This window comes from Melozone crissalis, unplaced genomic scaffold, assembly GCF_028551555.1.
Source record: "Melozone crissalis strain CALT ecotype California unplaced genomic scaffold, PUWL_Pcris_2 ptg000079l_1, whole genome shotgun sequence".
In the NCBI taxonomy this organism is placed as follows: domain Eukaryota; kingdom Metazoa; phylum Chordata; class Aves; order Passeriformes; family Passerellidae; genus Melozone; species Melozone crissalis.
In genome coordinates, this window is record NW_026535856.1 from 5,259,407 (window position 1) to 5,286,609 (window position 27,203).

A 27,203-nucleotide genomic window follows, 5' to 3' on the forward strand; every position below is an offset into this window, starting at 1 on the left:
AGAGCCAGGGGAGGGTCTGTGGCCAATGGGCAGCGTTGGGGCAACGGGGGCGAGGTTGGGACAAAGGGTCAGGGTGAAGGTTTGGGGCCAATGGTTGAGTTTTGGGGCAGAAACAGGCGAGGGTTTGGGGTCAGTGCTGACCATTGATGCAAATAGGGACAAAGGGTCAAGATCTGAGACAAGAGGTGAGGTTTGGGACGAAAATCGAAAATTTGGAGATCCAATGATAGGACAGGAGAAAAAACTAGAAGTTTGACGCTATCAACAGCATTGTAACCATGATTAGCAACAGCCCAACAACCGGCACAAAAAGCCCTGGCACAGAAATAGGTTCCGGAATCCTCGTCCTTGAGGTTGTTCATGGTCAGCGTCACCGAGCTCTGCCCGTTGTCCCTGGAGATCGTGACCTGACCCTTGACCGATGGTGCGTAGCCGATGTTTCCACCAGTGTTGGTGATCCCCGCGAGCAACTCCAGCCCCTGCCCGGGTCTCTGGCGGATCCAGCCCAGCCCAAATTGGCCAAAACTGAACCCGGACCCTCGGCAGAGGAGGCGCAGGGACCCTCCGGGGGGCTGGAGGTCCCCCCCGCACTCCAGCAGGGTCACGGCCACCCGGAGCCCTGTGGGACAAAGGGGAGATAGGGATGAGAAACCTGATTGGTAAAGAGTGCCTAACTTTGCATTGCATGCTTCAAAAATAGGACAGGACCCACCTGGCAGGAGGATGATGAACTCCAAGGGTCCCAATTTGGGCCAAGGGTTAGGATTTGGGTCAAGGGTTGAGCTTTGGCCTCATCCCCATCTCCCCTTATTCCCGCAGGGCTCTGGGCGGCCGTGACCCTGCTGGAGTGCGGGGGACATCTCCAGCCCCCCAGGGGGTCCCTGCGCCTCCTCTGCCGAGGGTCCAGGTTCGATTTTGGCAGTTTTCAGATGGGCTGGATGCACCAGAGACCCGGGCAGGGGCTGGAGTGGCTTGCAGGGATCAACAGCAGTGGCAGCACCTACTACGTGCCGTCAGTCAAGGGCCGGTTCACGATCTCGAGGGACAACGGGCAGAGCTCCGTGACGCTGACCATGAACAACCTCAAGGACGAGGATTCCGGATCCTATTTCTGTGCCAAATGTTACAGCAGTAGTTGGGGTGGTCGTCGTGCTGCTTATGGTGTTGATGGTGGTTGTGGCCCCAAGCCTTTTGTTCTGTGTTCTCAAATATCTCAGAATTCTCTGATCCTTCCCCAAAATCCCCACCCCTGTTTTTCAAATCTTGACCATTTCCCCCAAATGCCACCATCACTTCCCCAATTCCCAGTTTCGCCTCAATTTTCCCCATTCCTCCCCAGCCTGTCCCTTCCCCACCGTCCCAGTGCAGAACAGGGATCGCTCCAGGGCCCTTTGCACACAAAGCTTTTTGTGCAGCCAGCGCTCTGCCGCAGTGCCCCGAGGCTGAGCTGCCCTCTGCAAAACACAGATGTTCACAGTGACCAAAAACAGGAACTTTCTGTTTCCTTTCCTGCCCTGGCCGGGCCCCGGCAGCTGCCGGGGAGGAAGTGGGGGGAGGCTGCGGAGCCCCAAAATCGCAGCGTCTGCTCCTCCCTCCCTCCCTCCCTCCGTCGCTCCCACCTGGGGCTTCACTTCTCCCTCAGCGGCCTTGGTGTCTGGTGCTGCTCCTTGGGGCTGGGCTGGAATCCTCTCTGGGAGCTCTGGACATGGTGACGATGCTGGTGGTGGCCCCAAACCCCCATCCCTGGTTCTCCAAATGTCCCAAAATCCCCAGATCCTGCCCCAAATCACAACCCTTGACCCAATTCTTGACCTTCTCCCCCAGTGCCCACCATCTCTGCCCCAACTTTCTACTTTATCCCAATTGTTCCCATTTCACCCAAATCTCCCCCAGCTCCCCGGGCCCTGATTGGAGGAGGCCTGAACTGGAGGCCAGGGGTGAAGGTTTGGGGCCAATGGTTGAGTTTTGGGGCAGGAGCAGGGGAGGGTTTGGGGTCAGTGCTGACCATTGGTGCAAATGGGGGAGATTTGGGAAGAAGGGTCAAGGGCTGAGGTTCGGGGGGAGGGTCTGGGTTTGGGGACTGGGAGGCTCAAAAAAAAAGACTCAGAAAAAAACCACCATGACCAACATCATCCTAATCAATGTCTTTACCAGCAGCAGGACCACAACAACCAGCCCAACTCTTGGCACCGAAATAGGATCCAGAATCCTCGTCCTTGAGGTTGTTCATGGTCAGCGTCACCGAGCTCTGCCCGTTGTCCATGGAGATCCTGAACGGGCCCTTGACCGATGGCACGTAGTAGATGTAAGCACCAGTGTTGCTGATGTAGGCGACCCATTCCAGCCCGTGCCCGGGTCTCTGTCGAACCCAGTTCATGGCAAAATTCCCAAAATCAAACCCGGGCCCTCGGCAGAGGAGGCGCAAGGACCCCCCGGGGGCTGGAAGTTCCCCCCGCACTCCAACAGGGTCACGGCCCCGCGGAGCCCTGCGGGACAAAGGGGAGATGGGGATCAGAAACCTGATTGGTTCAGAAGGGGAAAAGGGGCGGGGCCACCTGGGAGGGGCAGCAGGAGCAGCAGGGCCAGGAGCCGGAGGGAGCTCAAGGCCATGGCCGTGATGTTCCGGGGTTGGGGATGGTTAATGCTGGTTTTAGTATTGAAATCAATGTGGAACATTCAGGTCAAGGTGTGCAATTAATTAATGAGAATATTGAGTTAACTTGTAGGGTTTGAGGGACCTCAGGATTCCAGAAAAATCTGATGGAGATTTGGGACCAAACCAGTGGAGTTATGAGGGAAATTGGTAAAGATTTGGGGATGTGCTCCGGGCAGCCGTGACCCTGCTGGAGTACAGGGGGGACCTTCAGCCCTCCGGGGGGTCCCTGCGCCTCCTCTGCGGAGGGTCCAGGTTCAGTTTTGGACAATTTGCAATGGGCTGGGTGCGCCAGAGACCCGGGCAGGGGCTGGAATTTGTCGCAGGCATTGACAGCAATGGATACACCAGATACCTGTCTGTGTTCAAGGGCCGCGTCACGATCTCCAGGGACAAGGGGCAGAGCTCGGTGACGCTGACCATGAACAACCTCAAGGACGAGCATTCCGGATCCTATTTCTGTGCCAAATGTGCTTCTGCTGGTTGGGGTGCTTATGCTGCTGGTGCTGCTGTTGGACCCCATTCCCGTCCTTGTGTGCCCCCCTACCCCGTTCCCCCGATCCTTCCCTCCAGCCCTTGACCCCATTGGTGACTACCAGAGACAAAATCTGGCCCATTTTCCCCAAATCTCGGCCATTTGCACCCAGGTTTGGAGACCTAGGCTGAGACGTGGAGCCCAGAGGTGAGGTTTGGGGCCAGGAGCTGAGAATGTGGGGCAGAGCCAGTTCAGAGCTGGGACATGGGGACAGGAATGGAGTCAGGGGCTGGGGATTGGGGAAGGGTCTGGGGAATGGGGACAGGGGGGGACACGGCCATGGCAAGACATCAATGCCATAGGCATCATTAACACCACCATTACCATCAGCACCCCTGGCACAGAAATAGGATCCGGAATTCTCATCCTTGAGGTTGTTCATGGTCAGCGTCACCGAGCTCTGCCCGTTCTCCCTGGAGATCCTGAACCGGCCCCTGAACGATGGCGCGTAGTAGGTGCTGCCATCGCTTTGGATCCCTCCGATGTGTTCCAGTCCCTGCCCGGGTCTCTGGTGCATCCAGCCCATCCCAAATTTTCCAAAATCAAACCCAGACCCTCGGCAGAGGAGGTGCAGGGAACCCCCAGGGGGCTGGAGGTCCCCCCCGCACTCCAGCAGGGTCACGGCCGCCTGGAGCCCTGAGGGACAAAGGGGGGATGGGGATGAGGCGATGCAAAACTCAGGCAGAGCTGTCCAAGTAATTAATGGGTGGATTGGGGCTAACTGCAGGGCTGAAGGAACTTTACAATACTGGAAATCTCTGTTGGAGATTTGGGGCAAGAGAAAGGGAATTTGCGGCAAAACCAGTGAAGGTTTGGGCATATGGGAATGGCCGTGACCCTGCTGGAGTGCGGGGGGGACCTCCAGCCCCCCGGGGGGTCCCTGCGCCTCCTCTGCCGAGGGTCCGGGTTCAGTTTCGGGAGTTACCCCATGTACTGGATCCGTCAGAGACCCGGGAAGGGGCTGGAGTGGGTTGCGAGTATCTACAGTGATGGTGCTTACACCGACTACGCGCCGTCGGTCAAGGGCCGGTTCAGGATCTCCAGGGACAACGGGCCGAGCTCGGCGACGCTGACCATGAACAACCTCAAGGACGAGGATTCCGGATCCTATTTCTGTGCCAAGGGTGCTGATGCTTATACCTGGAATGCTGCTGCTTATGGTGAAGACCCCAGTGGTGGATCCATGCCCCCATATCAGTGTCCCCAGCTGTCCCCAAACCCCCAACAATTCCTCCAATCCTCAGCCCTGGGCCCATCCCCGCCCGGGGGTCTCTGTCCCAATCCCCACCGGACCAGGGTTTTGGGGACCCCTCTGGAGCCGTTTGGTTTCCCACCATCGCTCTCCTCACCGGGCTGTGGCAATGGGGAGGTGCCGGCAGCTCACGGCCCTGGCAGCACACACAGAACTCAATGGCGCAGCTCACCGCGAGAGGTTTGTGGCCAATAACACAAAGCAAAGGCAGATTGACACGGTTCGGCCAGATCGGGACATCCCCGTCAGTTTTGGGGAATTGTTTGGGACGTGGAGCCCAGAGCTGAGGTTTGGGGCCAAGAGCTGAGACTAGGCCAGAACCAGTTCAGAGTTGGGACACGGGGACAGGAATGGGGTCAGGGGCTGGGGACTGGGGAAGGCTCTGGGGAACGGGGACATGGGGAAAACAGCCATGGGGATGAGGTCAAAATGACAGGCAACATTCTCCCAACCAACACGATCATCAACACACTTGGCACAGAAATAGGATCCGGAATCCTCGTCCTTGAGGTTGTTCATGGTCAGGGTCACCGAGCTCTGCCCGTTGTCCCTGGAGATCGTGAACCGGCCCTGCACCGATAGCACGTACCCGGTCAAACCAACATTGTAGCTGACACTCGCGAGCCACTACACCGCCTGCCTGGGTCTCTGGCACACCCAGTTCATGTCGTAGCTTCCGAAACTGAACCTGAACCCTCGGCAGAGGAGGCGAAGGGACCCCGCAGGGGGCTGGAGGTCCCCCCCGCACTCCAGCAGGGTCACGGCTGCCCGGAGCCCTGCGGGACAAAGGGGAGATGATGGAAATCAAAACTCTGATTTGTCAAGGGCCTCCAAGTGGGTGTGGCCAGCTGGTCAAAGGGGCAGCACCCACCTGGGAGGAGGATGATGAACTCCAATGGTCCCAATTTGAGGCCAATAGTCAGGATTTGGGTCAAGGGTTGAGCTTTGGCCTCATCCCCATCTCCCCTTTGTCCCGCATGGCTCCGGGCAGCCGTGACCCGGCTGGAGTGTGGAGGGGACCTCCAGCTCCCCGGGGAGTCCCTGCGCCTCCTCTGCCGTGGATCCGGGTTCGATTTCAGGAGTTACCCCATGATCTGGATCTGCCAGAGACCCGGGCAGGGGCTGGAATATTTTGCGGGGATCTGGAGCAGTGGTGCTTACACCTACTACAGTCCATCGGTCAACTGCCGGTTCACGATCTCCAGGGACAACGGGCAGAGCTCGGTGATGCTGACCATGAACAACCTCAAGGACGAGGATTCTGCCATCTATTTCTGTGCCAGGGGTGCTGAAGATAATGGTGCTGTTAATGATGCCTATGGAATTGATGCCTCGCCATGGCTGTGTCCACCCCTGTCCCCGTTCCCCAGACCCTTCCCCAGCTCCCAGCCCCTGACCCAGCCCGTGACAATTTCTCCATTTCCCTTTCCCCTCTCCGGCCCCAAACCCCAACCCTTGGCCATTGATCTTCCCCCAAACTCTGCCCCAAAGTTCAGCACTGGACCCGGGGCTGGGGACACGAATTCAGTCACCGAGAGCGGGGACGAGCGCTGGGATTTGGGGGCAGGGTCTGGGGAGCCGGGACTGGGGGGGACACAGCCATGGGGCGGCAGGTTCAAAACCATAAGCAACATCAGCAGCATGGTACCAAACATTACCAGATTTGGCACAGAAATAGGTGGCAGAATCCTTGTCCTTGAGGTTGTTCATGGTCAGCGTCACCGAGCTCTGCCCGTTGTCTCTGGACATCCTGAACCAGCCCTTGACTGAGGGTGCGTAGCCGGTGCTGGAACCATCACTCTTAATCCCCCCGAGCCACTCTGTCACCTGCCTGGCTCTCTGGCGGACCCACTGCATCCCTAAATTCCCAAAACTGGACCCGGACCCTCGGCAGAGGAGGCGCAGGGACCCCCCGGGGGGCTGGAGGTGCCCCTCAGACTGCAGCAGGGTCACGGAATCTGACTCCATGAGTCAGAATGCTGAACAATTGCTCTATTAAATCTCTACTATATTACATTAATATTATATTTTATTACAATAATAAAATATTATATCTCATTATTACTATTCTACATCTCATTAATAATATATTATATATCATTAATACTATATTACATCTTTTAATTACTATATTACATCTCCTTAATGGTATATTGCATCTCGTTAATGCTATATTATATCTCATAAATACTATATTATATCTCATTAATTCTATATTTTATCCCATTAATACTATATTACATCTCTTTAATGCTATAGAATATCTCATTAATTCTACATAATACCTCAATAATGCTATATCTCATTAATACTATATTATATCTAATTAATGCTATATTACATCTATACTAAAGAGATACTAAAATAATTCCGTACAAAAGACACGAAAAAATCTTAAAGAATCCCCGTGACAGTCTGACAGAGCCAGGTCACGGCGTGGAGCCCATTGGCCAAGGAAACAAAACAATCTGCAGCAGAACCCAAATGATGAATCCCTGGAGGGGAACAATCCCCCGGACACATTCCACACGCGCAGAAACAGCAGGAGCAGCGATGAGAGATGGGAATTGTTTCATCTTCATCTTCTCTCTGTGCTGCTCCAGGAAAAATCCTGTGACAGAAAGAGAGAGACAGAGAGAGAGGGAGAGAGAGAGAGAGAGACAGAGAGAGAGAAGGAATGGTGTCTGACTCTGTGCTGGGAATGAGAATGGCAGAGCTGGGCCTGGTGCCCATCTCCCCTTTGTCCCGCAGGGCTCCGGGCGGCCGTGACCCTGCTGGAGTGCGGGGGGGACCTCCAGCCCCCCGGGGGGTCCCTGCGCCTCCTCTGCCGAGGGTCCGGGTTCGATTCTGGGGGGTTCTCCATGTTCTGGAGGCGTCAGAGACCCGGGCAGGGGCTGGAATTCGTGGCAGGGATCATGGACAAAGGTGGCAGCATCGCCCTCACGCCATCAGTCAAGGGCCGGTTCAGGATCTCCAGGGACAACGGGCAGAACTCGGTGACGCTGACCATGAACAACCTCAAGGACGAGGATTCCGGATCCTATTTCTGTGCCAAATGTGTTGATGGTGGTTGTGCCAATAGTGATGGTACTGTTGGTGTGGCATTTATTGCTGGTTCTGATCTTGGTCCCAAATCCCTCCACTTTGTTTCCAAATATCCCATAGTCCTCTGATCTCTCCACCAAATCTCAGCCCTTTTCATCAAATCTCGGCCATTTTACCCCAAACTCCACCCCTGCTGCCCCAACCCCCGAATTTCCCCCAGTTTTTCCCATTCCACCCAAATCTCCCCCAGCTCCCAAGACCTGGTTGGAGCAGGCCTGAACTGGAGCCCAGGGGTGAAGGTTTGGGGCCAATGGTTGAGTTTTGGGGCAGGAGCAGGGGAGGGTTTGGGGTCAGTGCTGACCATTGTGGCAAATGGAGAAAAAGGGTCAAGGGCTGGGTCAATGGGTGAGGTTTGGGATGAAAAGCAGAACTCTGGGGACTCAATGATGGGAGTGGGATGAAAGGACAGAACTTGAGACCATCCTGGGCAGCGTCACTATTAGCAGCAGCACTATAACCATCAGCAGCCCTGGCACAGAAATAGGATCCGGAGTCCTTGACCTTGAGGTTGTTCATGGTCAGCGTCACCGAGCTCTGCCCGTTGTCCTGGGAGATCGTGAACCAGCCCTTGACCGATGGCGCGTAGTAAGTGGCTCCACCAATGTTTATGTACGCCACGAATTCCAGCCCCTGCCCGTGTCTCTGGCGCAACCAGTTCATGGCAAAATTGCTGAAACTGAACCCGGACCCTCGGCAGAAGAGGTGCAGGGACCCCCTAGGAGGCTGGAGTTCCCCCCCGCACTCCAGCAGGGTCACGGCCGCCCGGAGCCCTGCGGGACAAAGGGGAGATGGGGATGAGGGGATGGATTGGCTGTGCGGTCAAAGTTGGCGCTGCCATTCCAGAAAAAGGGTGTGGGATCCACCCGGGATGACTGGCCGGAGTTGCAGGAGGAAGATGGTGAGGTCCAAGGGTCCCAATTTTTGGGCAACATCAGGACCTGCATGCAAGAATTTGGGTGATGTTTTCCTTCATCCCCATCTCCCCTTTGTCCCGCAGGGCTCTGGGCGGCCATGACCCTGCTGGAGTGCGGGTGGGACCTCCAGCCCCCCAGGGGTTCCCTGTGCCTCCTCTGCCGAGGGTCCGGGTTTGATTTCGGGAGTGTTGACATGTTCTGGATCCGCCAGAGACCCGGGCAGGGGTTGCAATACGTCGCAAGGATCTACTACACTGGAGGTTACACCGACTACGCGCCGTCGGTCAAGGTCCGGTTCAGGATCTCCAGGGACAACGGGCAGAGTTCGGTGACGCTGACCATGAACAACCTCAAGGACAAGGATTCTGCCACCTATTTCTGTGCCAAATGTTACAGTAGTAGTTGTGGTGGTGGTGGTTCTGGTTATGGTGTTGATGGTGGTTGTGGTCCCGAGTCCTTTCTTCTGTGTTCCCAGGTATCACAGAATTCTCTGACCCTTCCCCCTGGTTCCTGCCCTTTTTATCAAATCTTCACCATTTCCTCCAAACTCCTCCCCTGTTGCCGCAATTTTTGGTTTCCCCCCAATTTTGCCCATTCCTCCCCAGTCTGGCCCTTCCCCTCTGTCCCAGTGTGGCACAGGGATCGCTCCAGGGCCCTTTGCACACAAAGCTTTTTGTGCAGCCGGCGCTCTGCCGCAGCGCCCAGAGGCTGAGCTGCCCTCTGCCAAACACAGATGTTCACCATGACCAAAACCAGGAACTTTCTCTTTCCTTTCCTGCCCCGGCTGGGCCCCGGCAGCTGCCGGGGAGGAAGTGGGGGGAGGCTGCGGAGCCCTTAAATCGCGGCGTCTGCTCCTCCCTCCCTCCCTCCCTCGCTCCCACCTGGGGCTTCACTGCTCCCTCAGCGGCCGCGGTGTCTGGGGCTGCTCATTGGGGCTGGGCTGGAATCCTCTCTGGGAGCTCTGGACGTGGTGACGTTGCTGGTGGTGGCCCCAAACCCCCATCCCTGGCTCCCCAAATGTCCCAAAATCCCCAAATCCTGCACCAAATCCCAACCCTTGACGCCATTCTTGACCTTCTCCCCCAGTGTCCACCATCTTTGCCCCAACTCTCGACTTTCCCCCACTTTTACCCATTTAACCCAAATCTCCCCCATTTCCCGTGCCCTGATTGGAGGAGGCCTGAACTGGAGCCCAGGGGTGAAGGTTTGGGGCCAATCGTTGAGTTTTGGGGCAGGATCAGGGGAGGGTTTGGGGTCAGTGCTGACCATTGGTGCAGAAGGGGACAAAGGGTCAAGGGCTGAGTCAATGGGTGAGGTTTGGGGGAAGGGTCTCGGTTTGGGGACAGGGGGAGACACTGAGAGGGGGCTGGATCCACCACTGTCACCTTCACTATAAGCACCAGGACTGCAACAACCATTATCAGCATGTTTGGCACAGAAATAGGATCCGGAATCCTCATCCTTGAGGTTGTTCATGGTCAGCGTCACCGAGCTCTGCCCGTTGTCCTTGGAGATCGTGACCCGGCCCTTGACCGATGGCGCGCAGCCGGTGTAGACACCATTGCTGGTGTTCCATGCCACCCATTCCAGCGCATGCCCGGGTCTCTGGCGCATACAGCACATGTCAAAACTGCCAAAATCGAACCCGGACCCTCGGCAGAGGAAGCGCAGGGACCCCCCGGGGGGCTGGAGGTCCCCCCAGCACTCCAGCAGGGTCACGGCCATTCCCACATGCCCAAACCTTCACCGCTTTTGCCCCAAAATCCCTTTTTCTGGCTTTAAATATCTAACAGAGGTTTCCTGTATGGAGAAGTGCCTTCAACACTGCAATTAGCCCCAATCCACCCATTAATTAATTGGGCAGTTCTGCCTCAGTTTTGCATCGCCTCATCCCCATCTCCCCTTTGTCCCGCAGGGCTCCAGGCGGCTGTGACGCTGCTGGAGTGCGGGGGGGACCTCCAGCCCCCCGGGGGGTCCCTCTGCCTCCTCTGCCGAGGGTCCGGGTTCAGTTTTGGAAGCTACAACATGAACTGGATCCGCCAGAGACCCGGGCAGGCGCTGGAGAAGGTTGCGAGTATCAGCTACCGGGTACGCGCCGTCGTTCAAGGGTCGGTTCAGGATCTCCAGGGACAACGGGCAGAGCTCGGTGACGCTGACCATGAACAACCTCAAGGACGAGGATTCTGGATCCTATTTCTGTGCCAAACACACTGGTGCTGGTGCTGCTCCTTATGCTGCTGATGTTTGACCTTTCGGCCCCATCCCTGTGTCCCCTCCCGTCCCCGTTCCCCAGACTCTTCCCCAGAACCCCAGCCCCTGACCCCACTCCTGTCCCCGTGTCCCAACCCTGCCCTGCTCTGGCCCCAAATCTTAGCTCCTGGCCCCAAATCTTAGCTCCTGGCCCCAAATCTCAGCTCTTGGCCCCAAATCTCAGCTCCTGGCCCCAAATCCGGGCGGGTTTCACCCTGAGCTCAGCCTCGTCCCTCCAATCCCAACCACTGCCCCCAGACTTGTCCAGTTTCACCCCAAATCTCCCCTGTGGACACAAAGTCACAGCCACCGACCCAAATCTGCGCCATTGGCCTCAGATCAGGAATTTTAAGCCAAATTTGAATTCTTAAGATCCCTGATCTTAACTTTGGGCCAAATCCTGACATTTCGGTGACATTTGAGGAACGAGGGCACTGAGTGTGGCCCAGAGGGGACATTTGGGGCAGAGCCAGAGCAGGGCTGGGACAGAGGGACAGGAATGGGGTCAGGGGTTGGGATTTGGGGAAGGGTCTGGGAACGGGGATGCAGACAGGGACCCAGTGATTGCATCAGTTTGATCAGGAGCAGCAGCAGCTGCACAACAAGTATCACCACTCCTTTTGGCACAGAAATTGCATCCGGAATCCTCGTCCTTGAGGTTGTTCATGGTCAGCGTCAGCGAGCTCTGCCCGTTGTCACTCGGCAATGTGAACCGGCCCTTGACCGAGTCCGTGTAAAAGATGCTTCCACTTCTTCTGCTGATCCCCGCCACCCATTCCAGCCCCTGCCCGGGTCTCTGGCGGATCCACAGCATTGCAAATTTTTCGAAATCAAACCCAGAGGTGCGGCAGAGGAGGCGCAGGGACCCCCCGGGTGGCAGGGACCCCCCCACACTCCAGCAGGGTCACCGCCGCCCAGAGCCCATCCCCAAACCTTCACCCATTTCTCTCATAACTCCCCTTGTTTAGCCCCAAAACCCTACCAGAGTTTTCCATATCTCAACATGTCTCAAATCCTGCAATAAACCCCAATCCATTCTTTAATTACTTAGACACCTCATCCTGAGCATTCTGCATTGATTACACAGTTAATACACTGTTAACGACCCCCAATTCCCCCTGGGATCCCAACCTGGGCACATCCCGGTCTTGGCCTCGAGCTCCCTCCGGCTCCTGGCCCTGCTGATCCTGGTGCCCCTCCCAGGTGGCCCCGCCCCTTTTGCCTGGAAGTCACGCCCCTTTTCCCCTTCTGGACCAATCAGGTTTCCCATCCCCATCTCCCCTTTGTCCCGCAGGGCTCCGGGCGGCCGTGACCCTGCTGGAGTGCGGGGGGGACCTCCAGCCCCCCGGGGATCCCTGACGTTGCTGTGCCGAGGGTCCGGGTTCAGTTTCGGGAGTGTTGCCATGAGCTGGGTCCAACAGAGACCGGGGCAGGGGCTGGAATTCGTCGCCTACATCCGCAGCGGTGGCAGCACCTGGTACGCGGTTTCAGTCAAGGGCCGGTTCACGATCGCCAGGGACAACGGGCAGAGTCTGATGACGCTGACCACGAACAACCTCAAGGACGAGGATTCCGCCGTTTATTTCTGTGCCAAGGATGGGGATGATTGTTGCGACACTGCTGCTGGTGACGATATTGATTGTGGTGATGTTGGTCATGGTGGTTTGTTCTGAGTCCCCATCTTTGAGTACCCCCCCCTGTCCCAAACACCAGACCCTTACTCCCAAACCTCAGCCCTTGACCCTTTGTCCCAAATCTCCTCCATTTTCACCCATGGTCAGCACCTTCCCCAACCCTAACTGGTTCTGCCCCAAAACTCAATCATTGGGCCCAAAACTTCGCCCGCGACTTCCAATTCGCCTCCTCCCAGTGAGGACCCCAGGAGCTGGAGGATATTTGGGTGAAATGGGCAAATTTCGGGGAACGTTGAGAGTTGGGGCAGCAGGAGCAGAGTTTGGGGAAGACCGGTGGAGATTTGATAAAAAGGGCTGAGGTTTGGGGGAAGGATCAGAGAATTCTGTGATATTTGAAAATAGAGAGGGGAGGGTTTCGGACCAAAACTCCCATCAATACCAGAAGCAGAAGCAGGGTAAGCATAACCACCGCTGTAACATTTGGCACAGAAATAGGTGGCGGAATCCTCGTCCTTGAGGTTGTTCATGGTCAGCGTCACCGAGCTCTGCCCGTTGTCCCTGGAGATCATGAACCGGCCCTTGACCGCTGGAGTGTAGCCAATGTTGCCACCGTTGTTGCTGATTCCTGCCACGAATTCCAGCCCCTTCCCAGGTCTGTGACGCATCCAGCCCATGTTGAAACTCCCGAAACTGAACCCGGACCCTCGGCAGAGGAGGCGCAGGGACCCCCCGGGGGGCTGGAGGTCCCCCCCACACTCCAGCAGGGTCACGGCTGCCCGGAGCCCTGAGAGACAAAGGGGAGATGGGGATGAGGAACCTGATTGGTACAGCGCCGCAAAGCGGGTGTGGCAAACTGGAAAAAGGGATGGAATGCACCTGGGAAGAGGATGATGAACTCCAAGGGTCCCAATTTGTGGCCAAGACTCAGGATTTGGGTCAATGTTGAGCTTTGGCCTCATCCCCATCTCCCCTTTGTCCCGCAGCGCTCCGGGCGGCAGTGACCCTGCTGGAGTGCGGGGAGGAATTCCCGCCCCCCGGGGGGTCCCTGCACCTCCTCTGCCGAGGATCCGGGTTCAGTTTTGGGAGTTTTGGGATTGGCTGGTATCGACAGAGACCCGGGCAGGGGCTGGAATTCCTTGCTGAGATCTGGAGCAGTGGCAGGATCAACTACGCGGAATCAGTCAAGGGCCGGTTCACGATCTCCAGGGACAACGGGCAGAGCTTGGTGACGCTGACCATGAACAACCTCAAGGACGCGGATTCCGGATCCTATTTCTGTGCCAAATGTTTTAATGAATATAATCCAAGTTCTGCATTTGGTGACGATGGCATTGGTGGTGCCAGCTCCATCTCTGAGCCCCAAGCTGTCCCCAGCTGTCCCCAGACCCTTCCCCAAACCCCCCTGACCCACCCCTGATCCTTTGTCCAAGCCCCGCCCCCTTTGCCCCAGCGCTGCCCATTGCCCCCAAACCCTGCCCTGGGTCTGCCCCCAAACTCAACTCTCAGCCCCAAATCTCATCCTCGACCCCCAAAAGTACCCCGAGGGCTGAGATTTGGGGGCAGCGGGTGAGGTTTGGGTCAGCGGCTGTGGCTGGGAACCCAGAGTGGGAATTTGGGCCAGAATTGGGCGAGTTTTGGGGCCAAAGCAGGAAGGTTTGGGGCAGAACCAGTTTGGGGGTTTGGGGTCTTTGGTGGAAATGGGGCAGATCTGGGCAAATGGGTCAAGAATGGAGTCAAGGGCTGAGATTTGGGTAAAGGTTCTGAGATTTGGGGACAAGAGAGTCTCAGGCCTTGGGGCGCTGCCACCACCGGCACGGTCAATATAAGTAGCAGCATCCCAAGCAGCACCAGAAATTTCGGCGCAGAAATAGGATCCGGAATCCTCGTCCTTGAGGTTGTTCCTGGTCAGTGTCACCGAGCTCTGCCCATTGTCCATGCAGATCGTGACCCGGCCCTTGACTGATGGCGCGTACCTGGTGCTGGAACCATCGCTCCTGATCCACGCGATGAATTCTGGCGCCTGCCCGGGTCTCTGTCAGACCCAGTTCAGGGCAAAACTGCTGAAACTGAACCCAGACCCTCGGCAGAGGAGGCGCAGGGACCCCCTGTGGAGCTGGAGGTCCCCCCTGCACTCCAGCAGGGTCACGGCCTCCCGGAGCCCTGTGGGACAAACGGGAGATGCGGATGAGAAACCTGATTGGTCAAGGGCCTCATAGTGGGTGTGGCCTGTTAGAAAAAGTTATAAGACCCTCCTGGGAGGAGGATGATGAACTCCAAGGGTCCCAATTTTTGGGCAAGGGTCAGGATGTGGGTCAAGGGTTGAGCTTTGCCCTCATCCCCATCTCCCCTTTGTCCCGCAGGGCTCCGGGTGGCCGTGACCCTGCTGGAGTGTGGGGGGGACCTCCAGCCACCCGGGGGGTCCCTGCGCCCCCTCTGCCAAGGGTCCGGGTTCCATTTCGGTGGTTCTGATCTGCACTGGATCCGCCAGAGCCCCGGGCAGGGGCTGCAGTGGGTGGCCGCTATCGACAGCTATGGTGGCACCTACTACGCACCGTCACTGTGGGGCCGGGTCAGGATCTCCAGGGACAACGGGCAGAGCTCCATGTCCCTGACTGAGAACAACCTCAGGGACGAGGATTCCGGATCCTATTTCTGCGCCAAGGAGTCCAGCACTAACATTGCTGCTTGTGCCCTTGAATCTATTGACCCGTGCCCATCCCCAGGTCCCCACCTGTCCCCATTCCCCAGACCATTCCCTGCAAACCTTGACCCCATCCCTGACCCCCACCAACCCAAGTCTGGCCCATTTTCCTCAAATCTCGACCATTTGCACCCAGGTTTGGGGACCTCGGTTAAGACTTGGAGCCAAGAACTGAGGTTTGGGTCCAGGAGCTCAGATTTGGGGCAGAACCAGCTGAGTTTGGGGCCAATGGTCACAAGTGAACCCCACTGAGATCTGGGGACCAAAGGGCAGAGTTTTAGGCATGAACAGTTGAGATTTGGGTCAATTGCCTAAAGCTGCAAGAGAAATGTGAGAGGTGAGACAATGATGGTGGAGATTCGGGAAAACTGTCACGGTTTAGAGACAAGGGCAAAGATTTGATGGAAGAAAGTAGGAGTTTTTGGGATGTCTGTGAGCCCAGTGTCAGGTGATGGGGCCATCACCGGCATTCTAAATATAATTAGCACCAGCACCACCAGTACCAGGAGATTTGGCACAGAAATAGGTGGTGGAATTGTCGTCCTTGAGGTTGTTCATGGTCAGCGTCAGCGAGCTCTGCCCGTTGTCCCTGGAGATCGTGAACACGCCCTTGAACGATGGCGCGTACTCGAGGTAACCAACATTGTTGTTGACATTCGCGACGTATTCCAGTGCCTGCCCGGGTCTCTGTCGATACCAACCCATCCCATATTGTCCAAAACTGAACCTGGACCCTCAGCAGAGGAGGCACAGGGACCCCCCGGGGCGGCTGGAGGTCTCTCCGCACTCCAGCGGGGTCACGGCCGCCCGGAGCCCTGCGGGACAAAGGAGAGATGGGGATGAGGCCAAAGCTCAACCCTTGACCCAAACCCTGAAACTTGGCCCCAAATTGGGAACCTTGGAATTCATCATCCTCCGCCTACAGGGGTCCCACCCCTTTTTCAATCATGCAATGCCAACTTGGGCACTCTTCACCACTCAGGTTTCTCATCCCCATCTCCCCTTTTTCCCGCAGGGCTCCGGGCGGCCGTGACCCTGCTGGAGTGCGGGGGGGACCTCCAGCCCCCCGGGGCGTCCCTGCGCCTCCTCTGCCGAGCATCCGGGTTCGATTTTGGAGGTTTTGGGATGCACTGGGTGCGCCAGAGACCCGGGCAGGGGCTGCAATGGCTCGCAGGGATCACCAGCAATGGTGCTTACACCGCGTACGCGCCATCGGTCAAGGGCCGGTTCACGATCTCCAGGGACAAAGGGCAGAGCTCGGTGACGCTGACCATGATCAACTTCAAGGACGAGGATTCCGCCACCTATTTCTGTGCCAAATATGCTGGTAGTGGTTGTTGTAGTCCTGGTGCTTATAGTGAAGATGACAGTTGTGGATCCACCCCCCTCTCAGTGTCCCCCCCGTCTCCAATCCCAGACCCTCCCCCCAAACCCCAGCCCTTGACCCTTTGTCCCAAATCTCCCCCATTTGCACCAATGGTCAGCACTGACCCCAAACCCTCCCCTGCTCCTGCCCCAAAACTCAACCAATTGCCCCAAACCTTCACCCCTGGGCTCCAGCTAAGGCTCCTCCAATAAGGGCCCAGGAGCTGGGGGAGATTTGTGTGAAATGGGAATAATTAGGAGAAAGTCGGAAGTTGGGGCAAAGATGGTAGACACAAGGTGAAGGTCAAGAAGGGGATCAAGGGTTGGGATTTGGGGCAGGATTTGGGGATTTTGGGACATTTGGGGAGCCAGGGATGGGGGTTTGGGGCCACCATCAGCATCGTCGCCATGTCCTGAGCTCCCAGAGAGGATTCCAGCCCAGCCCCAAGGAGCAGCCCCAGACACCAAGACCACTGGGGGAGAAGTGAAGCCCCAGGTGGGAGCGAGGCAGGGAGGGAGAGAGGAGCAGACGCCGCGATTTTGGGGCTCCGCAGCCTCCCCCCACTTCCTCCCCGGCAGCTGCCGGGGCCCGGCCGGGGAAGTAAAGGAAACAGAAAGTTCCTGGTTTTGGTCATTGTGAACATCTGTGTTTGGCAGAGGGCAGCTCAGCCTCGGGGCGCTGTGGCAGAGCACCGGCTGCACAAAAAGCTTTGTGTGCAAAGGGCCCTGGAGCGATCCCCGTTCCGCACTGGGAAGGAGGGGAACTGGGGGAGATTGGGGAGGAATGGGCAAAATTGGGGGGAAATTGGGAATTGGGGAAGTGATGGTGGACTTTGGGGGAAATGGCCAAGATTTTAGAAACCCGGCTGGGATTTTGGGGGAGTATCTCTGGGATTGGAAACATTTTTTGACCATCATGGTCACTACCAGACGTGACGCCAAAACCGGCGTCAATAGCATTGCCAGCGTAACCATTGCAGAGTTTGACACAGAAATAAACAGCGGAATCCTCGTCCTTGAGGTTGTTCATGGTCAGCATCACCGTGCTCTGCCCGTTGTCTGTGGAGATCGTGAACCGGCCCTTGAATGACGGCGCGTATCTGGGAGTGGCGCCATCACTGGTGACACTCGCGACAAACTCCAGCCCCTGCCTGGGTCTCTGCCGTATCCAGCCCATCCCAAAATTGCCAAAATCGAACCCGGACCCTCGGCAGAGGAGGCGCAGGGAACCCCCGAGGGGCTGGAGGTCCCCCCCACACTCCAGCAGGGTCACGGCTGTCCGGAGCCCTGCGGGACAAAGGGGAGATGGGGATGAGAAACCTCATTGGTTGAGGGCCTCAAAGCAGGTGTGGCCAGCTGGAAAAAGGGACTGGACAAACCTGGGACGAGGATGATGAACTCCAAGGGACCCAATGTGGGACCAAGAGTCAGGATTTGGGTCAAGGGTTGAGCTTTTCGAATCCCCTTTGTCCCGCAGGGCTCCAGGCGACCGTGACCCTGCTGGAGTGCAGGGGGGACCTCCAGCCCCCCGGGGGGTCCCTGACGTTGCTGTGCCACGCATCTGGGTTCAATTTTGGGACTTTTGGAATGTTCTGCGTTTGCCAGAGACCGGGGCAGGGACTGCAATTCGTGGCATACATATACAGTGGTGGCACCATCACCTGCTCAAAGTCGGTCAAGGGCCGGTTCACGATCTCCAGGGACAACGGGCAGAGCTCGGTGACCCTGACAATGAACAACCTCAAGGTCGAGGATTCTGGATCCTATCTCTGTGCCAAACGTTCCAGTGATTACGCTGGCAATGGTAATGCTGCTGGTTTTGGCATCAATCCTGGTAGTGACCAGGGTGGTTTCCAAATTTCCCCAATCCTGGCAATCCTTCCCCCAAATCCCAGCCCTTCTCCTCAAAACTGTCGGTGGAAGGAGACCCAGACACCAGTGTGTTCATCCAAGTCCAATTTATTGATCGAATACGGCGGGTTAAATATAGTTCTTAATAAGCTTCATACATATTGCAAAAGTTGAGCTCAGGATTGGTTAGTTACATATCAGCGACTACACCTACTTCTACATTCTTGTGCTTATTCTTCTGTTACATTCTGCAGATATTCAGGACTAATCTCACCTCCCTTTCCTCATGTTGCAGCAAGGCCATCCGGCATTCTTGCTTGTCAGCAGTCACTGAATCAGAGACTGCTGATCTCCCTCTTTCAGCTTAACCAGTGGCATTATGTCAGTATGGCTTTTCTCACTAACCAACTCTTAATAAAATCCTCCACATTTCCCCCGTTTTCTTCTTGAGCAAGAAGACTAGTCTGCATTTTTGCTATCATACGACTGACCATGTTTTGAATACAATTAAAGACACAAGGCAAAATAAGCAAAAACAGTAAAACTACACCCAGTAGTCCTATAGCATAGATCACAGGGTTCCTCAGCCATGGCCCAAGTCCTAAGTTTTTAAGCCATTCGTCAATTCCTAAACCTTCTTCTTCTTTGAGATTGTGAAGTCCCTGTTGTAGTTCTTTTATCTTAGTGTGAATGGACACCGAATGATCAGACAAATTCATGCAACACATTCCCTCAAACTCTTCACATCCATGCCCTTGTGCTAAGAGCAAAAAATCTACAGCAGCTCTATTTTGTAAGACAGCATGGTTAACACTCTGCACATCTGCAGTTAACATGTCTAGAATTTGGGATGTCTTGTTTAGCTCATTTCTTGTCCAGCACCCTAACTGCTTTGCTAAATTCATAGCCTTATTGGCAGATCCTCCTGGCAATATAGTGGAAACTACTACTTGTTTGAATGTACCCCAAAACTTTGGATCTCCTATCTGGCTGCAGTCCAAGTCATGTATACTACGCTTTTTCCTGTTTGATGTTTGACTGAGCTGCATTAGCAAGGATACATTAGGGTGAAACAAGGACAATTTTCCCAAATAACAGGGTCCACCCTATGGCTTAGCTGGTACACCATTCCACGCCCTGTCTCCACAAATTAAAAATATTCCTGTAGGTAATTTCATTGGTGCCGTGATTTTTGTACTGTTACATTGACTGTAATACTGTGGAGAGAATTCACTCAAATTCAGGGATGAATCTAAGGTGGCCCATGTGTCTTTAGGTTGATTTCAATTTTGAACATCCAAGGGTTTGAAACTAAACTATCCTCCAGCTGTAGTGTTAGGCATACTGGCATTTGCACTTCCAAAAAGATCCAGTTCCTCAGGAGGAGAATGCAAAGAAGTGTTAAGTGATTGGATTAGTAAGCATTGGCGATAGCCATCACTCTGACCTGCAGTATACCCTTGCTGCACTGGCAATGTGATGTTTGACATGTTAGACATACATAAGGTTCGATTATTTATCAAACCACAAAATTCTCCTGGAGACCACACCGGAAGTCCTACCAGGCATGTTCGAAATGGGTTAGTAATTCCTCCAAGACTAAGACAAAGCGATGATTGGTTAATCTGTTTAGCAAGTGTTACCCATAGATTTTCTCTTGGCTGACTGAAACGTGTTATCCCTATCGCTTCACTTACTACAGCATTGAGCAGTATAAAAACAAACTTCATTCTTCTTTCTGCTTTCTCTGTTTTTCCTTTCTTCGTTGTCTTTTCCCTGGTTTGTTAGAATGTCTATTGTGAGGCTGAGTCAATTTCTGAATACACTGATCTAATTCCAAATCAGCATCTTTGCTTACAGGTATAGCGTGAGGTAAGTTTAAAAGCAAATCAGCTTTACAGCGAGCTGCTATGATGCGTGAGGATGTAGTAATTTCAAGCTCTCTAAGTACTTGCTGTAATTTCCACCTTATATATGCTATGGCCACTTGTTCTGCACTCTCATAAAGTTGTAATCCTGACCTTCCTGGTAGACCAGTACTTTGCTCAAGAGCTCTATACCAGGAAGAATATCGAATCCACTTCCCAAAACAAGGGTGACACCATAAAATTCCTACTGTCCTCTGTGAATACCAGTAAACCTTATTGCAATCAGCACAATGCAAAGCTACCCAAGCATAGCACTTATCATTATCCTTTTTGCAAACATAACAAGGAAGTGTATATAGGAAAGGATCAGTATTAAAATTTGTCTGTGTGATCCAATCCAACCAGTTCAATGGTGGTGATTGCAAAGCCTCTTCAGCTTTCTTACTATATACGGCTACCAATTCAAGCTCCTTCTTTAATACAAAATGTATCTTATCTCGTAATCGCTGTTCTTGTTCTTCAACACCTATAGCATGCCACGAAGCAGGGTCCCATGGAGCTAGAGCATCCCACAAGGCAGGGTCCCATAGATGTGAAATTGCCCTAATCATAGAAAACTAATTAGCAATCACTAATAGCCTTATTTAGATGAGGTTGTTCCCCATCTTACCTTCTTTTTCTTATCTGTTTTCAGTTTTGCTGCTCCTAATTTCACTGGTCCCGTCACTTTCAAACTTAATTTTTGTAATTTTTCAATGCAATGATGCAATGCTCTTTCAGGATTCCCCCTGAAGGGCCCTACAATAGAATGTTGTGTTAAAGGTACTAATTTTCTACACCTTACAGAAATTATACGTGATTTACTTTGAACCTTAATTCTACTTACAACACATTGTACTTCCCAACGATAATAAGCAAGAATTTTCTGTTCAGGAGACTCATAAAGATTTAAAGCTACATATGCATTTAGCCCCGTTTGTCTCCTTAATTCATCTTGCCAGTTTTTACCCCATGTGTGCTCATGCTCACAAGTGTGACACCATAAATCCCATAATAATGATTGTTCTATCCAAAAAGTTCTATCACAACCCCCACAACGTAGAGCTATCCAGGCAGCACAATGTGGATCATAACAGTCAAGGCAATGTTCCTTTGCTGGATTTGTTAAACGAAAAGTTGATAATGAGTCAATAAAACCAATCAGCTCCTGGGCCGTCCGATAGTGACGTGTCAGTGCTCTGTCCAACACTTTTGAGTGTCCCTTCAACTATAACAGTAGTGGTCGTAGGACTAGAAACAGTTTCTTCCCCAGTAGCTCCTTGTCCTCCTCCGTGAGGCAGTCCACCAGAGGCTGCATCAAAAACAGGTTTAGTCCACTTAGCAGGCACCCACAAAGGTCCTGTAGGTGAGGAAACACAGAGATATCCCTGACCCCAGTATAATACTTTTGCAGGTTTTTCCCATAATCCTGTAGTCGAGTTTTAATTTCCTGACCTGACCTCGGATGATGTTTAATTGCAGGAGGGATATCGCCTTCCCCAAAAATACATAAATGATTGATCACATACAGAACCTTAGCTAAACATGATTGTGGGTCCTTTATATCTTGATGCTTTTCAATATACTGCTTAAGGGTACCATTTGCTCTTTCCACTATTGCCTATCCAGTAGGAGAGTGTGGAATACCTGTCACATGCTTAACAGACCACTGATTCAAGAATTTCTGGACCCTAGCACTCACATAAGCTCGACCATTATCCGTTTTGATACTCTTTGGGACTCCCATGACAGCAAAACAACTTAACAGGTGCCTGATAACATGTGTAGCTTTTTCTCCTGCCTGAGCCGTAGCCCATATGTAATGACTATATGTATCTATAGTGACATGCACACACTTAACTTTACCAAATCTAGCGATATGTGTAACATCCATTTGCCATTTCTCATTTATTTCTAAACCTCGAGGATTAACTCCAAAGTCTAAACCTATTCCACCATTATGATAACTACATGTTGGACATGCTCTAACAATAGCCTTAGCTTCTGATAAACTCAGCTCAAAGTGCTTTGCTAATCCTTTTGCATTTTGATGATATTTACTATGTGCTTCTCTGGCCAATGTATGCTTATCAATAGGACAAGAGTTATCAATGGGTAAGGTAACCAATTTATCTGCACGTTCATTCCCTTCTCCTAAACCTTCAGACCATTTATGGCTCTTAATATGAATCACAGAATACGCTGCATTTCTTTCTCGTAAAGCTTTCCTTAATTGTATCAATAGCTCATACAATCGTTTATTATTCACTTCCTTAATTGCTGCTTCCTCTATTCGTCTGGCTACTCCGGCAACATCCATAGAGTCTGTGACCACATTTAAAGGCTCCTGTAAGTTGGACACTGCCCATACTACTGCCAACAATTCCAAAGTTTGTAAGCTATCTGCAGGATCTGCTGTAAGAAGTTGATGCTTCCATTGTCCTTTTTCTTGCCAGGTGACAGCAGCACGCCTTGATTTCTTTCCTGCATCTGTAAAAGCAGTAATAGTTCCTGTATCCAATAATCCATAAAGGGTTATGCTTTGATGCCCATGGGTAATTTCCACTTTTTGTTTTGGTCTATTTTGTAAATCCACAGTTAAAAGTGTAACACCAGTAGAGCCAAAACCCTTTTCATCCCGCGTTTGTCCAGTAAATGATGGTATACCAGATGTCATTTGTGATAGTGGTATTAATTGTGCAATGCGTTGTCCTTTTGTTATTCTAATAGGAGGATTAAGGGTGTAAACCATAATTTGTATTTCCCCTGTATAATCCGCATCGATAACACCAGGCAATACAAATAATCCCAGCATAGTTATTGAAGAACGTCCTAATAACCATGCTCCACATCTTTATCGATTTAATATAAGAGGACCCTTTACTCCAGTTTGTATCCTCTCAGGCTGGTTCGTCATTAGTGTGACGTCTACTGCTGCTGATAAGTCCAAGCCGAGGCTCCCTGCTGTGGCTGGTTGCAGACAGGAGGTGACAGCGATGTTGCGTCGGCAGCTGGTGTCTCCGATGTCACGGCGGCAACTTGTGTCTGGGCGCGTATGTCCCTCATTGCCGCATCAGTAACACTCGATGAATGGTCTCGAGCTCTGCGTGTCTGCCAGTGAGCCGCTTCGGAGAGGAGCAAGAGCAGCTAACACCTGATTCTGAGCAGCTAACACCTGACTTTGAGTAGACTCTGCTTGCTTTTGTAACCCTAATCCTAATTCCTTTAAAGTTTCTGCTAGAAATGCCTGTGAAGCTGTTGGCATTAATGCCATTCGCTCTAATGCTTCCTCAATAGTCCAATTTGCCCCTAAAGTAGCTAACACTCTTGCATTTGCCTAACAGGTTCACTTTTTTACTCCAAACTGACTAACCGTAGAACGTAACTGGGCTAACAACTTCCAATCTAAGGGACTATATGCCGCTATATTATGTGTAAGGTTCCCCTGTGCATCATACTGTGGTGTGTATGTAACCGGACATGCAAGATTAGAAGCTACTTCCACCGCCTCGCCATCCCCCATCTGCATTACTTCTTTTGCCACAGCAGCCCAAGCTTCCCTCCTCTGTTTAGCCATCTCCCCCCATAGGTCACTGTGTGCCCCCGGGATGGGATCTGACTCTTTAAGGGTGCTATGCTGCTGGCACTTCGGTACCGAGACCGAGTTCTAGCACGGGGAAGGCGGTGGAGCAGGAGCTGACTCGCGCGGGGGAAGCGGCCCCCCTGCTGAGGCGGGCTCGCGTGGGGCAAGCGGCCCCCCCGCTGCTGGAGCTGACAGTGAAACCGGAGACGACTCGCGGGGGGGAAGTGGCCCCCCGGGAGTCGGCCCGCTCAGGGGAAGCGGCGGAGGCAAAGGTGGCGGCGGCGGCGAAGCTGGCTTGCTCCCACTTTAACCATCCGACCCGCCTGAAGCTGGCGGCGGAGGCAAAGCTGGCTTGCTCTTACCTCCACCATCCAACTCGCCTGAAGCTGGCGGCGGAGGCAAAGCTGGCTTGCTCTTACCTCCACCATCCAACTCGACCTCCCCCTCTGACAGGAAGGGTGCAGATGGTTCCACTGTATCTAAGGGAAAATTTTCCACACCATTTTGCTGGGGACCCTTAAGCATAAGTATCTGAGTTACAGAAGGTGCTAAGGGATCATCCTCACGACCATACCCTATATTCCTCTTATGAGCTTCTGTCGCCCTTTCTGCTGCCTTTCTCTCAGAGACCTGCTGAAGTAACGTATTATACACCACCCGCCATAACTTGCCAAATTTCTTTGCTGACTTATCATCATCTAACACTGCATCCCACAGGATATCCCCAAACTTTTTCCACTCTGCTATCTCATGAACTGTATGTGGGTTAGCAAAAATTCCTTTAGAATGACCATAAGCTAATAACCCTGGTAATTCCTTTTTTAAATCTATCCCTTTTACTCCTCGCCTTTCTAAATATGAGGAGAAGGAATCGTATGTCGTTTGCCTATCCATACCTATATATCAGCGCGTGCTGTTGCAGCCCTTCCAGGCTCCTGCGACACGTAGAGACTTGAGATACCTTTTGTAATCCTCAAGGGTGCTTTTAAAATCCGGCACCGTCCCGGCTGCAAGGACTCTCACCCAACTTCCCCGACCGTGGCGAATTTATAATCCAAGAGAGCGAACGTTCAGAGTGCTGCCTTTGCCCGCATTCTCCAGCATTTGTCGGAGGAAGGAGACCCAGACACCAGTTGGTTCATCCAAGTCCAATTTATTGATCGAATACGGCGGGTTAAATATAGTTCTTAATAAGCTTCATACATATTGCAAAAGTTGAGCTCAGGATTGGTTAGTTACGTATCAACAACTACACCTACTTCTACATTCTTGTGCTTATTCTTCTGTTACATTCTGCAGATATTCAGGACTAATCTCACCTCCCTTTCCTCATGTTGCAGCAAGGCCATCCGGCATTCTTGCTTGTCAGCAGTCACTGAATCAGAGACTGCTGATCTCCCTCTTTCAGCTTAACCAGTGGCATTATGTCAGTATGGCTTTTCTCACTAACCAACTCTTAATAAAATCCTCCACACAAAACTTCACCATTTTCCCCCAAACTCCACCCCTGCTGACCCAAGTCTGGACTTTCCCCCAATTTTTCCCATTTCCCCCAAATCTCGCCCTTCACCTCACCCTGGGGCTGTTTGCCCAGAACCATCCCCCAAACCTCAGCCATTCACCCCAGATTTCCGCTCCCTTCCATTGTGACCACGGGCCTGAAAATCCCTCTGGGGCAGCCCCAAATCTGCACCCCTGGCCCCAAACCCGCACTGGGGGCACCGAATCCTGAGGGTTTGGCACAAAAATTTCATAGAGTCAAGATGTGGGTCCGAGAGTAAAGAATTTGGGGGAAAATGGGGGAGATTTGGGGCAGAGCCAGATCAGAGCTGGGACACGGGGACAGGAATGGGGTCTGGGGTTGGGGATTGGGGGAAGGGTCTGGGGAACGGGGACAGGGGGGGACACAGGGACGGAGACGGGATCAAATGATAAGCAGCAGCCTGATTTTGGTAACCATTATAAGCAGCCTTGGCACAGAAATAGGATCCGGAATCCTTGACCTTGAGGTTGTTCATGGTCAGCGTCACCGAGCTCTGCCCGTTGTCCCTGGAGATCGTGAACCGGCCCTGCACCGATGGCGCGTAGTAGGTGCTGGAACCATCCTTGTAGATTCCTGCGAGCCACTCCAGCCCCTGCCCAGGTCTCTGGCGGACCCAGTTCATGGCAACACTCCCGAAACTGAACCCAGACCCTCGGCAGAGGAGGTGCAGGGAACCCCCGGGGGGCTGGAGGTCCTCCCCACACTCCACCAGGGTCACGGCCGCTCGGAGCCCTGCGGGACAAAGGGGAGGTGATGGAAATGAAAAACCTGATCGCTTGAATGTCTCATAGTGCATGTGGTCTGCTGGAAAACGTGATGGGACCTGCTGGGAGGTGGATGATGAACTCCAAGGGTCCCAGTTTGGGGCCCAGAGTAAGGATTTTGGTCAAGGGTTGAGCTTTGGCCTCATCCCCATCTCCCCTTTGTCCCGCAGGGCTCCGGGCGGCCGTGACCCTGCTGGAGTGCGGGGGGGACCTCCAGCCCCCTGGGGGGTCCCTGCGCCTCCTCTGACGAGGGTCCGGGTTCGATTTTGGCCGTTTTGGCGTGGGCTGGTATCGACAGAGACCAACAAAGGCACTGGAATGGCTTGCAAGTATCACCAGCAGTGGTGGCAGCACCAGGTACGCACCATCCGTCAAGGGCCGGTTCACGATCTCCAGGGACAACGGGCAGAGCTCGGTGATGCTGACCATGAACAACCTTAAGGACGAGGATTCCGCCACCTATTTCTGTGCCAAAGAGAGTGGTGCTGGTGGTAATGCTGCTGCTTATATTGACCATTCCGGTGGTGGCACCACCCCTGTCTGAGCCCCCCCTGTCCCCAACCCCAGACTCTTCCCCCAAACCTCAGCCCTTGACCCTTTGTCCCAAATCTCCCCCATTTGCACCAATGGTCAGCACTGACCCCAAACCCTGCCCTGCTCCTGCCCCTAAACTCAACCATTGACCCCAAACAATCAAACACGTCCCCCAATTCAGGCCTTGCTCTCCAAGAGTTCCCATTTTTGACTGTGCCCAATCAGCCAATCAGAGTTCAGGGAGCTGGGGGAGATTTGAGTGAAATGGGCAAAATTGGGGAAACTCCAGTGCTGCGGGAACAGGGGCAGAGATTGGGGGAATATAGCCAAGATTTGAGGAGAAGGGTTGGGATTTTGGGGAAGAATCTGTGGCGATTGGAGACATTTAGAGACCATCAAGGGCATGGGATCGCTGAGAGCATCGGCAATAAAAACAAAATCAGCGCCCCAATATTTGTGATGTCTGGCACAGAAATAGGATCCGGAATCGTCGTCCTTGAGGTTGTTCATGGTCAGCGTCACCGAGCTCTGCCCGTTGTCCCTGGAGATTGTGAACCCGCCCTGCACCGATGGACTGTAGATGGTGTAACCTCCACTGCAGGTGATGTGGGC

The 27,203-nt window shown here is 53.5% G+C and overlaps 2 gene segments (V, D, J or C); both read left to right on the top strand.

Annotated features, from left to right (window-relative positions):
• Window positions 1-4,014: 4,014 nt before the first annotated feature.
• Window positions 4,015-7,764, top strand: LOC128946325 (Ig heavy chain V region 6.96-like). The segment is given in 2 exon segments: window positions 4,015-4,363; window positions 7,736-7,764. Coding segments are annotated over 2 exon segments (378 nt in total).
• Window positions 7,765-10,484: 2,720 nt separating this feature from the next.
• On the top strand, window positions 10,485-26,073 carry LOC128946326 (Ig heavy chain V region 6.96-like). The segment is given in 4 exon segments: window positions 10,485-10,547; window positions 11,891-11,912; window positions 16,060-16,371; window positions 26,006-26,073. Coding segments are annotated over 4 exon segments (465 nt in total).
• Window positions 26,074-27,203: the final 1,130 nt, after the last annotated feature.